Source organism: Ambystoma mexicanum, chromosome 1q (genome assembly GCF_040938575.1).
Source record: "Ambystoma mexicanum isolate Mex_15411 chromosome 1q, UKY_AmexF1_1, whole genome shotgun sequence".
In the NCBI taxonomy this organism is placed as follows: Eukaryota; Metazoa; Chordata; class Amphibia; order Caudata; family Ambystomatidae; genus Ambystoma; species Ambystoma mexicanum.
In genome coordinates this window covers 1,314,718,545-1,314,731,897 of record NC_090922.1, presented here as the reverse complement: position 1 = coordinate 1,314,731,897, position 13,353 = coordinate 1,314,718,545, and the positions used below count along the sequence as shown (strand labels likewise).

The window sequence follows — 13,353 nt, the reverse complement described above, 5'->3', positions numbered from 1 at the left end:
AAATGTCACTCCTGTATGTAACTAATGTAAATATGTATATTAAGCACAAGTTATGTCACTAGGCCCCTATTGCTTAGCCCACCTTTTTCTATCCATAGACTCTGCCCTGGCCTATATCTCATTATACTGTCCCTACATCAACGGGTTTACTCTCGTCCAATCATCCGCCCTCATAAAGGCTCCATATCTATGGATTGCCTCTGTCATCTGAATTGCTTTTTATGTGCGTTATGTCTGGGTGAAATGACTATGCTAATAAAATACAGAAACACACACAGCAGCTCAATGGAGGACCTCAGATAGCAGGAGTCTGTGTGGCTGGAGCTTTAGCAGGTTTATATTGGTGGTCAGTTAATTGTATAGAGCCTGGAGCAACTGTGTGTAGTGGATCCAGGTTCCATCACCCCATCTCTTTCAAAAGATCAGTTCTGGGACAGCTGTTTCTTTTGCAACACCCTTATTATCTCTGCATATTATTGCTGCCCTTTTTCCTTAGTAAGGAAATTGAAAAATTGGCTTTGGGCCCATTGTTTGCTTACATGTTTCATGTGTTATCTTTGACTATGTCATTGTTTTTTTATTTATTTTGGTATATGTTTTTACAGTAGCAGCTCTACATCAAGCCATGTGCTGGAGGTAAAGGCTCTTCCTCACCCCAAACTCTGGGACCTGACCGGTGGTAGCACAGAAAATAAATCCAAAACTCCCTGGGTCAATAATGAGAGTCCTGCCCAAGAGTGTGGGGAGTTTTTTTCCTAATGAACTATAATGAGATGGAGATATAACAGATGTTGAACTGTTGTTTTTTATATGTAGACCATTTTTCGAAAAAATGAATTGCTGAATAAGAGATTGATGAGATGAGTATGTATGTGAATGAATGAAAAGTGAATGGGTCACAACGTCATAGGAACTGTTTAATTTTACTTTTAGACTGTGTACAAATAAACTAATAAAGACTTGGAAATTGAAACCAAGTTAAATATAAAAATTATCTAGGCATTCCGTCATCCTGATTTGTCCACTAGTTCGAGTGATCTACCTGAAGAACTAGGGACGTTAAAACAGGTACCCCTTATATATTTTTGGCTTGCAGGCATACATGTACCGAACATGATCTATTCACAGTGGCAGAATGTAATGACTCTGCCATACCAGTCAATGGCATCGATAGTGGTGGGGTGGCATTTCAATTGCAATGTGAACAGGCTCGGTCATGAAGAAAGGTCGAAGCGCAGAGACTGTTGACGTGTTGAAGGGCTAGTATCATACAGTGTGGTGGCCTTGCGTCATGGTACCACTTCTGTTGCTGTACACAGCAGAGCTCTCTAACTTCATGCGTGGGTTCTCGGCTCCAGTCACCTGACTTGACTCCAACATGTCCACGCATTCTTGGAAAGACCAGTCACGGCTGTAATATCTGCAACCCGTCTTATGGAGCTGGGTCATTCTGCGGAAGGGCCTTGGGTGGCAGGAAAATGCGGGCGATACACAGTGTGTTATCAGCAGCTTTTCCAGTCACCTGATTGGCTGAGTGCCCTTCCCCAGGTAAATGTCACATGTGTCAGTATGTATTCTTTTTTCAAAGAACACAACCCTTCACATGCGCTTTCCAAGACAATTGCGCACATTGACTGTATTATTTACATGTGTGCACTTTGCACAGTTTTTGATATGATTTTTTTCACCAGAATGCAGCATTTTGGCTAAAACTTTCATCTCTAGATAAATTGGACATTCTTTGGTGAATCATGTATATACACTTTTGTGAAGTGAGCGTAGCGCAATGCAGGCTACACCTTCTTCAGACATAAGACAGTTACTCTTGGAAATGTATTTGTGAATCCTCCCCTCATTCACTACTCGATGAAGTCTATTTATAATTGATTAATTGGCAATAGTTTTATCCCATTTCATGTCCACCTTCCCCACCCACCAGAAATGTTCTGCATAGATAGGAGGCAGGTGTAACTATCTATTAACGGGAGCAGAACCACGTAGTATGTTTGGATGGGAGCTGCGGAGCTACTGTTTAAGATAGTGGCTAGGATACCCCAGGGCACTAAGCAAATTGACCCAGTTCCAGAGAGTAGCAGTGAGATTCAGTGATAATTGTAATTGGTTATTTATAACGTGCTTAATACCCAGAGATTTCTAAGTGTGGACCCAGGGATCGAACCTGTGTTGCTCCGCGTCGTCTTGCTTCCAAGACGAGCGCGTTGCCCCTGAGCTATCCTCCCGAGATTCAAATATAATATAAATAGGGGGTCTCTTTGAAGGGCATAGTACAGGGGTGTTGCTAGGTCTGTAGAAGATCTGAGGCTATGCTAATGTCAGGGCTGTTGGGACTCTGGGTAACTAGCCTTTTGGCTGTAGCCCCTGAACTTCCACCCGGGACTACACCAAAAAGACCCAGGGCTATAGGCCCCCTTCAGCCCCTCTAGCAGCACCTCTGGGCAAAGAATAAATAAAAGTGTGGCTAAGTACTTGACCAGTAGGGGCTGTTACCCTACACAGTGGTATTACACTATGACACTTTATTGTACACTGAGGCATGAGAGGCTGCAGCAGTCAGGATTCACAACTGTTAGCTCTATGCTGCCATCCAGCCCACAGTGATCCAACAAGAGGTTTACTAACGCTATAAACCCTCAGCACACTGGGGGTGAACTTGAGGTTCCGTGGCTAGGTACAGCAGGTAATGGAGCAATGTAGGCACATTTAAATGTTAGGCAATGCACACATATTGAATCTTAAATTAATTTGTATCTTCTAAAACGTGTTTACCCATTTTACTGCACATCATGACATGTTATGATAAAAAGAATGTATACTGCGCCCCTTACTACTAAAGTGGCCTTGCTGCACAGAGGCTTGTCCAGCTAGTGGTGTATGATGCCCCTGCACGAGGTCTTTGGCTCTGAAAGTGTACAAACGTTCGAGTGCAACAAAAAGGTATGAATCCTAAAAAAGTTAAAAATTGATAATGTTCACAGTTCCAGGGGATGACTCCCTTCTCCAGATTTCTCTTCACCAAAACAACATTTGAATAAGGATCACAGTTCCAGTGGATGAGTCCCTTCCCCATGTTTCACTCCACCAAAACAAGAGTTCAGAATGGATAACCAGGTTGTTTATAGCCCAAGAGGGTACCTCCCTCCTCTTGGTGTTACAATCTACTTCAAGGAAATGATGCCCTTTCCCAGGTCTTTTCACACATTCAATGCAATTAATAATCCTAAGGGCATGAGTCCTCATTGGCATTCTCCTTTCAAGGTACCACAATTTTTGGTGCAGGTCCCAGACTCGCAGAACACCTGGTATATTATCCTGCCAGGTTCTCTTCCACATTCACTCCAATTCAAAATCCTAAGGGCATGAGTCTTCCTTGGGATTCTCTGATGCTGTTCATTCCACACACTTGGATTTGCCTGGTACATTCTCCTTCCAGGACTTTCTTATGCAGTTCTCTTTACACACTTGGCTTTGTCTGGTATGCTCTCCTGCCAGAACTTTATGCAGTTCACGTCAGACAGTTGGCTTTGACTGGTATACTCTTCTGCCAGATCTTTAATCACTCTTAGAACCTCATATGCTTTACTGTGTTGCCTTCACCCTTCTTGGGTTTTATCTTCTCCAAGTCCATACTGTGGAACCCTGACCCCAGTGCCACTGTCTAGGACCTCTGATACCTTGCCCGGCAGTGTTTCTGTGTCCCAAAGCTTTCCCTGGGCTCACCCTTACTTTCTCTGCATTCTCTTCCCATCCCAACTCCGAATTTGGTGTATCTCTATCTCTTGCAACTTTCTCTGACCCTGTAGGAACCTCAGGCAGGCGTACAGTCCTCAGTCAGTGTCCCAGCTCCCTCAGCTGCTGGGAAGTGCAACTTGCTTCCTTTCGCTTCCCCACAGCCTCTGTAGGCTTCTCTGGGCATGTCGCTCACTGGGCAGCCTTCTAGCTCCATATTTCCGCTTCAACCTCTATGCTGCCGTGAGCCATAACGCTACAAGTCTCTCTGCTTGTCTCTTACTCAGATGGCTTGCTTTCTCCAGCAATGGTTAAAACTCTCTGGTCTTCTTCCCATCTGACCTTAGCAGACTCTGACCCCCAGCTTTCCTCCTCAGTTGGGTGGCTATCTCTCCATCTGCTGAACCTGTCTCTCCTTGAGTCTGTGCAGGTCCAGCAAACTGTGATCGCCAGCTTTCCTGCTCTCTCTCTCTCATTCTGCTGGGCCAGGCTTTCCTCCTTGGATTTGTCAGAGATTCCATGGCCTCTAAGTAAGTCTCCTGGTCTTCCCTTTTCTGGCTTCTCTGGACAAGCTTCATTCCTTCCATGTGGTTAACCTAAGGAGGGTTCCTCTCATAATTGCTGAGTCTTTCCTTGCCTTTATACTGGCTCTGGCCAATAGGACTTGAGGAAAGACTAGACTGCTTGTTTTAATTCTTACAGGTGATCCTCATTCTTCCATACTTCGCCCTCGTCACATTACTGATCGTATAACTCCCTTGTGAGTCATTGGGGATCTTTCTTGTCACAGTACTGGGAAAGGGATCTTCATTTAGGTAACTCCTATTCTTCCTCATCCCAGTACTTTTTAGGGGAATGGTAGTATAAGTATTACTAATGAGCCTATTAGGGAAGGGGTTGTTATTAGCAAAACCACAACACATAGAAGAGAGGTGAATTGAATCTAGGTTGTTTTTATCAACTGGGTAAGGTGGAAACCATGTCTCATCTGGCAAGTCACCCTTAGCTCCATGGGGGTCATCTCTCCCTCCATGATCCTCACTCAAATATCTGCCCTCAGGGTTCGGATCAGAATACATCTGCCTTACCCTGGCCACATGAGGGGAGGTACTCCCCATGGAAGCAGTGATGACATTACCAGATTCATCACAGCTATCAGATATTAGTGACATGTAACCTTTCAATAGAAATAGACTAGACGCTGCACTCCCTACCTGGGGGAGAGAACAACCTCCAAATCTACCATCCAGAGTACAACTACCTTCATGTTCACAGCTACATTTTGAGCTGTAGAAATATGTGGTCTGTTTGACTGAATTCTTAGGTTCTGAGGGGTATTCCTACAGCCCCCAACCTACCAGAATGCAAAAATGGCATTGCGCTGCATAAGCATAACTGGCCAAATTGCATGGTAAGCAGACACCCTAAATTGCATTGTAAAAAAGCAAGCAACAGACACATTCAAGCCTTGCAATAAGGATATGCAGTATACAAAATTCAAGTAGAGATTGTGAAAAACATTAGTAAAACAAATGAGTAAGCATCAAGTATGTAAAAGGTTATGGCAAAGAGTTGTGTACAAACATAGGCAACGTTAAATGCCGCAACTTTTGCACACCGACGCCACACTGGATGGCACTCCATGCAAATTTGATCTCTTATTATGTTCATACTATTCATCTATACATCTATCCATGGACTTTCCCCATACCTTGCTGACTGCATCTCTCACTACTCTCCGTCTCAAAATCTAATATCCACCTCTCCACCAAATCGTTTCCATCCCCCGCACAGGAATGCCTCCTCCCACTTCTGTTCCTTCCCTCCAATTTCCCTCCTCCATTGAAATGCTGTGCCTGGAAATTAAAGGCAGGTCATCAGTGGAACTGATCAAGACCAGAATTAAGCTGCCCTTTTTAGCCAAGTTAGGGGAACCTTCCATCCCCTTACTACCTATCACAAACTGACCCCAGCTTATCCCACCTGAAAATGTCACTCCTGTATGTAACTAATGTAAATATGTATATTAAGCACAAGTTATGTCACTAGGCCCCTATTGCTTAGCCCACCTTTTTCTATCCATAGACTCTGCCCTGGCCTATATCTCATTATACTGTCCCTACATCAACGGGTTTACTCTCGTCCAATCATCCGCCCTCATAAAGGCTCCATATCTATGGATTGCCTCTGTCATCTGAATTGCTTTTTATGTGCGTTATGTCTGGGTGAAATGACTATGCTAATAAAATACAGAAACACACACAGCAGCTCAATGGAGGACCTCAGATAGCAGGAGTCTGTGTGGCTGGAGCTTTAGCAGGTTTATATTGGTGGTCAGTTAATTGTATAGAGCCTGGAGCAACTGTGTGTAGTGGATCCAGGTTCCATCACCCCATCTCTTTCAAAAGATCAGTTCTGGGACAGCTGTTTCTTTTGCAACACCCTTATTATCTCTGCATATTATTGCTGCCCTTTTTCCTTAGTAAGGAAATTGAAAAATTGGCTTTGGGCCCATTGTTTGCTTACATGTTTCATGTGTTATCTTTGACTATGTCATTGTTTTTTTATTTATTTTGGTATATGTTTTTACAGTAGCAGCTCTACATCAAGCCATGTGCTGGAGGTAAAGGCTCTTCCTCACCCCAAACTCTGGGACCTGACCGGTGGTAGCACAGAAAATAAATCCAAAACTCCCTGGGTCAATAATGAGAGTCCTGCCCAAGAGTGTGGGGAGTTTTTTTCCTAATGAACTATAATGAGATGGAGATATAACAGATGTTGAACTGTTGTTTTTTATATGTAGACCATTTTTCGAAAAAATGAATTGCTGAATAAGAGATTGATGAGATGAGTATGTATGTGAATGAATGAAAAGTGAATGGGTCACAACGTCATAGGAACTGTTTAATTTTACTTTTAGACTGTGTACAAATAAACTAATAAAGACTTGGAAATTGAAACCAAGTTAAATATAAAAATTATCTAGGCATTCCGTCATCCTGATTTGTCCACTAGTTCGAGTGATCTACCTGAAGAACTAGGGACGTTAAAACAGGTACCCCTTATATATTTTTGGCTTGCAGGCATACATGTACCGAACATGATCTATTCACAGTGGCAGAATGTAATGACTCTGCCATACCAGTCAATGGCATCGATAGTGGTGGGGTGGCATTTCAATTGCAATGTGAACAGGCTCGGTCATGAAGAAAGGTCGAAGCGCAGAGACTGTTGACGTGTTGAAGGGCTAGTATCATACAGTGTGGTGGCCTTGCGTCATGGTACCACTTCTGTTGCTGTACACAGCAGAGCTCTCTAACTTCATGCGTGGGTTCTCGGCTCCAGTCACCTGACTTGACTCCAACATGTCCACGCATTCTTGGAAAGACCAGTCACGGCTGTAATATCTGCAACCCGTCTTATGGAGCTGGGTCATTCTGCTCTAGCTCCATCCATTGAGGGAAGTCAGACAGCTATTGTTAAAAGACTCTCTCATAAAGTATTCTGAGACTCCTGCTTGCAAAGGCTCCGCTGAAGGAGAAGTAAATAAATGAGATGAAAGGATTCATTCTTATAAACTGTTGAGCCCCGAAGGATAAACATAACAGGTGACTTTGTAGAGTGCACATTCGGCAGGAGTCCTCTTAAAGCAGGATAAGAGTTGTTCCTGGTCACCAAACTCAATGACAATTATTTTATCGACCTTGGGAGGATAAAGGTCTGAATGGCTTTGAAAGGACCTGTGACCATGGGCCTCATTACACGGAAGGCGGTGAGCCATGGCGCTATAAGCGCCATGGCTCATGCCGGTAAAATACCGGCACCGCCTTGGCGGAAAGGGGATTTACCGCCCCATTCCAAGGTTGGAGGGGCGGTAAATCCCCTTTCCGCCATTGCCCTTCCCCATTCCCATTTCTGCCCCATAGGGCTCTATGGAAATGGGGAAGGCGCTAATTACGACACCGCAATTTTGCGGTGCCGTAATTAGCTCCGAGGTCCCTTAGCGGGTTGGATTTTAACGCCTGCAAGAAGCAGGCGTTAAATCCTCCAACCTGCAAAGGGACCTCGTAGTACGGCGGTAAGGGTTAACGGTCACCGTTGCCTTTAACGGTGACGTTAACCCTTACCGCCGTCCGTGTAATGAGGCCCCATGAGTTCAAACATTGTAGTACAGGCCCCTATGAAAAGACGAGCACTGTAGGGCAATCTGTTCATTTATTTAAGCAATGTAACCCGAGCAGGGGGGCTTTACCGATCAGGTAATACCCTGGGGCATAAGCAACAAGCCTGAGCATAGCAAAGGCTTTAGCATTACCCTGGGGTATTACCTGACCGATAATGCTCTGCTGCAAGGGTTATATTGCTGTTAGTACCCCAGCATAGTGTTTTTATCTCAAGTTGTTAAATAGCGTTTTTGCCATTTCTCTGCTTGAGATAAAACTACAAAAGATGGCTGCTATAGATCTGGGATAAAGGAACTACAGATGGCGGTCTCCCACTCTGAGGAGGGTCAGAGTGGGGTCTATACCGTGTGGTAAAGACCCCATTCCGAGCCTCCTCATTGGCTGGGCCATGTTTCTCATTGTTACAAGCTGTATCTCATTGTACCAGCTGTATATTTTAGGGAGGGACACAAGCACACAGCGGAAATAGGAGGTAGTGCTGCAGCGCTAGCTTGCGCCTAGAATACTCTTAACTCCCTCTACCTAGGCGCACCCTCATACCAACTCAGAAAGTTCCAACAGATTCAAAACTCTGAAAAAAGGTTCCTCCTCACACTATTCCACGGAGAATACATGGCTCCCGCACTCAGGACACTCAGAACACTCCACTGGCTGCCGATCAGCCGACGAGCCTCCTTCAAAGGCACGTGCATTACCCAGCTCACAATTCACAAGAAAGGCCCGAAAATCCGCCCCACCAGAATCCTCAGAACAGTCTCCGCACACCTCCTGATAGTCCCTCCCTTCATGTTCTCCAGATTGGGAGATACCTGTTTCTCTGTCCGCGCACCCACTTTCAGGAACACCCTCCCCCTTGCACTCCGCCTCAAAGAGGACCACCTGGCTTTCAGGAAAGCCATCAAAACCTGGCTGTTCCCCCTGATTCCTGATCCCCGCCTCCCTGATGTTATGTACACGTCACTGCGTTAGATGGGTAACGTGCTATGAACGCTGTGGCATGACTCCGGAAGAGGAGAGTCAGTCGCGGGCACCAGACCAACGGTGTGGCTGCGTCTTATTTACAGCGCATCACAAGCCACATGCATTCCGGCCCCAGCCCATTCAACATGGGCTTGGGCACTAGAGGGCCTGCAGGCCACGACACCACACCCGTGCCCTCTCCCTGCCTTTCTCACACACGTTTCATCCTGCAGTGCCCTAAACCTCCACCCCTCCCCCCCACATGCTCTTCTGTCAGTTACTACCCTTCCTTGTGGGACACCAAGCACACATGGAGGACTCATGTAGTCAACCTAGCAACTTGCACCAGGAACTAATCCTGACAGTTGGCCAGGTATTGTGCTCATATGGGCTTGGAGGGTGGGCAATGCATCACACTTAAAAAGCACCTTGCGAAAATCATGCTGGTCATTCCGTAGGAGGACAACTGGACACCTCGGACCCATCACTCGTGGTTGGCACTGTATGTAACTCTAAAGCACAGGAGAGTGTGCCATTCGCTGCATGGAATCATGAAATGGGGACCTTGTTTTCACACTAGAAGGCACTTGGGATGGTAATCTCTCACTCTGAGAACCTCTCAGAGGGTGAATATTTTCCATTCATCTAGCGCCTAGATCGCCTGTGAAACATAGCACTGCTCCATGTACTGAGAAGGAACCCAGGAAGTAGCCACTGTTATTTGTGCAGCTAACCCACTTCTCCTCTCGCACTCAACACCTTCTCCACTTAGCGGAAGGGACAGGCTCACACCACACACCGTGCACTCACAAATACTCATCACCTCTGCCATAAGAATGAAGTTACTTTTAACGACAACAATTAGAACTGTATCTTCTTGCAGAAGTCTTGATTTCCTTAAACACAATCCCCCCTTTAGTCCATAGTATACCTCTGCTGCGCCCATACACACTCCATTTACACATGCAAGATTAGCTGGGTCTTGGCCACCCTCGCATGATATGATATGATATGATAGGTTATTTATAACGCGCTTAATACCCAGAGGTTTCTAAGCACGGACCCGGGATTCGAACCTGTGTTGCTCTGTGTTGTCTTGCTTCCAAGGTGAGCACGCTGCCCCTAAGCTATCCTCCCGAGATAACTTCCATGGCTGAAATGCACACACATATAATATAATTGCAACTCCTAAATTCTCCCAAACTTTTGGACTCTGTCCCTCTGAGGGCGTTCAACCAATAGCGCGTTGGTACCATAATTATGGTGAAAAATGCTATAAAAAATGACAAAATGAATTCCCATGTGCTGTCACAGACAATATTCATATCCCCCTTAGTATATGCCTTCTCTTGGCAGACCCACTTTAAACAATAATAACAACCCCTTATTTGTACAGATTATACTAAAAAGAAAATAGAACAGCCCACACCATCATATACCCACCCAATGGAACTTGTATCTATTAACAAAACCCAATATTCACATTTGATACATTGACGGGAAGTGGAGGTTGTTAACCTTGGTTACTGTTCAGAGGCATTAACTACCCAAATGATGTTTAAGCGATGATACACATGAATTGTATGTACAAAGAAATGTAGATACATGGTGAAATAATGAGTGATGCCAACAATTGATGTCATGCCTCACTTCATAGGAAATGTGATCTGTGTTGTAATGGGAATTTTCACGGGTGATGACACTGCAATGTCAATGGGATGTCATCATACATGTATTAAGTGCTGATGTTGGGCTGTACCTTAGGTTAATGCACTTAAATTACAGTTTCATTTCCTGCCTTCCTTGTTGTTGCATATTGCACTTGGGAACAGCCGTAAAGCATTGCCACTGCATATTTTCGAAAGTCAATTGCACCATTTAGTGAACCTCTTTTTGCATGGGTTTTACTTGTAAGGAACATAGCAATGAGCTTAGGTCAATGAGTAGTGCTTCCCTGTGCACCATCTCCTCCGAGGGCAGAGTGAAAAGATTACTTGCTTTTAGGGTCAATCGGTCTCTTGGGTACCTAGTCCTGATCTGCCATTGAACCAACCCACCTTTGGAATACCTTAGTCTTTGAAGTCTCCCAGAATCACCTGATAACTGACCAAAGGGACCGGATAATTAGGAAATTAGTCCGGGATCAGAAATCATCAAGACCGGAAACTGAGATCAGAGCTCATGAATCCTGGTTCTATAATTGGTAGTTAGCCACTAACCCACATCTCCTTCCAACAGGCTAGAATTACACCAGGTCGGTCTAACGTCAAGGGACTACTAGGCGGCCATATGGTGTGTACCCAGCATTGGGGAACACCAAGTAAAATTGATTAGCCCGATCAGCATCCTTGCTATTCCCATTGCTAAGACAGGGGTACGCTAAAATGGAACATCGCTTCATGCAACACCTACATTGCACACTGAAACCCACATGTCAGTCACAAGCGCAGAGGATTTGACAACATGGCTACGGAGTATCTTCCAGTTTATCCTTGACCGCGAGCGCTCAAGTAAGCCCACCCTCCCAACTCCACTATTCCCCATACACAGGAGCTCCCAAATCCTAATAGTTCAGGAAATGCAAACATCATTCATTGCTTTTACTGAGTGAAAGTTTGACAATGGCAAAAAGGGCCAACTCCTATTTGAGGTGTATTTTCAATTTAGTGGCTACACAATATCGCATTCAGATGTTCTCCCGTTCGACCAAGTAAGGGATTCAATTAAATCTGGGTCAGGTTCTGTTTACTGCACTCTCTGTCTAAAAGCAGCCAGCAAACCAGTGATCGAATATAGTTATCCAGTTTAATCTAAAATCTTAAATATACCCTCAAAGCTAAATTGAACCAACAGTAATTTCATTTGTAAGAATCTAAAGAGATTTCAATTTTAGTTTAAAATCCAAAATCATAAAGGTTTCATTTTATGGCTGGGGTCAATCCACAGAGAGGTCATCAGAGGTCTCTGTTTTTCACTCACCTGCTGAGACAGGCGACGAGTCCTCAGGAAGAACCCCAGCAGACACCCTATGATGACGGACAAGACGGACAAGATGAGCAGGCCGTTCCTCTTACAGACATCCTTGGCGCGAGCCAGCATCGCGTCCACAGTCACCGCCATGGCGTCCTCAGTGGTCCTTGGGGGTGGGCCCGCTGCCCATTGAGACAGGGCACCGGGGTTCCTCTTATTGGAACGGACAGGTCCCACTCTGCAGAGATCAGGCCACGGCGTTCCCGGCCCCGCTTAACTGACCTACAAGGTCGCCCCTCGGCCAATAGCCACCGAGGCAGCCTGCTGCCGGCATTATTCTTCCAAATTAATACCGATAATCCTATTATCGACTGCATCACTAGGAACCCGCAGGGAGATTAGCGAGCTCTGGGGAATGAGACGTGGGATTGCCATGCTGTCCAGCTAGAAGCGCTTCAGAGAAGCCAACAGAGAGATGGAGCTGATCACTGCGCATTTTCTAATGCGAATGCCGAAAATCTCGCGTTTCTTTTCCGAATGTTGCACTTCTTCCTGCAAATCATAGGTCAAGTCCTAAAAATTAAAGTGGGGGGACTCATCAACAAACGCTATGGGATGTGACATCGCCAGAAATTAGCATATCAAGGTGAAATATGCACATTTCATTAAATTGGCTTTGCATAACCACCGAAATGGAACAGGACAAATGGAATTTGCCTTTCATTAAATCAACACACACACAAAGACAAGAGAGGATATTTTCTTCTAATAGTGTTTTTGAAAACGTTAAAAGGTGTGCATGTTTTAAACTCCAAGAACCAATAAAAATTTCCCTGGCACTTGCAGTACCGAAATAGGACATTTCACCTTTAGTTGTTTGTTATTTTTCATCAAGTTATATAGTTTAGTGGTGGGGTGTCCGGCCTACAAACCTGACGACTGCGGTTTGACCCTTGAGGTCAGCTTTAATTCAGAAGTTCAAAGAGGACATTCAATGTTTCTCATTTTAGCTGGGGGGGACTGAGTCTCCCCTCTGAATAAAGTGGGTGGACTCCTTCCCACCGCGTGTACCCTCGACTTGAGCCCTGCTGCAAATAAATATGGAGCAAGATCCCCTACAACCCGCTCCACATCCCCCATGCGGAATTCATTCCTCCCCACTTACCATCCCAGATGGAAGGGCAGCAATATTTGCAGCCCAGATCAGGCAAATATTGTGATGAGAAACCCACTATCCGACAGCAATAGTGATACATCTACTAATCAGAAATACTCAACGTGAAACAAAATAGCACAGTGTGGTCAGGGCAGTGAAGCTGCGTTGGGAAAAATTGAAATGGGCAAATGACTTGCTTAATTGTTTGTAAAACACTAGCGCATTGCAGGTGAACCGTGTATGTTGTTGAAGAGAAACATTTTGAAATGGGAATAGGATAATACTGTTTTAGTTATATAGCTTTCCTTTGCCAATGTGTTGAACATAGAACACATT

General features: G+C 44.9%; 1 protein-coding gene across 2 annotated transcripts in view; it reads right to left on the bottom strand.

Annotated features, from left to right (window-relative positions):
• Positions 1 to 12,202, bottom strand: part of SLC1A7 (solute carrier family 1 member 7) — a 1,086,874-nt gene extending 1,074,672 nt beyond the window's left edge. The window contains exon 1 of one of the 2 annotated variants that reach the window (XM_069642174.1): positions 11,871 to 12,202. In XM_069642174.1, the coding sequence (XP_069498275.1) occupies positions 11,871 to 12,011 (141 nt within the window). In that variant the 5' untranslated portion in view covers positions 12,012 to 12,202. The remainder of the gene's footprint in view (positions 1 to 11,870) is intronic. The other variant, XM_069642175.1, reaches the window with a different exon arrangement.
• Positions 12,203 to 13,353: the final 1,151 nt, after the last annotated feature.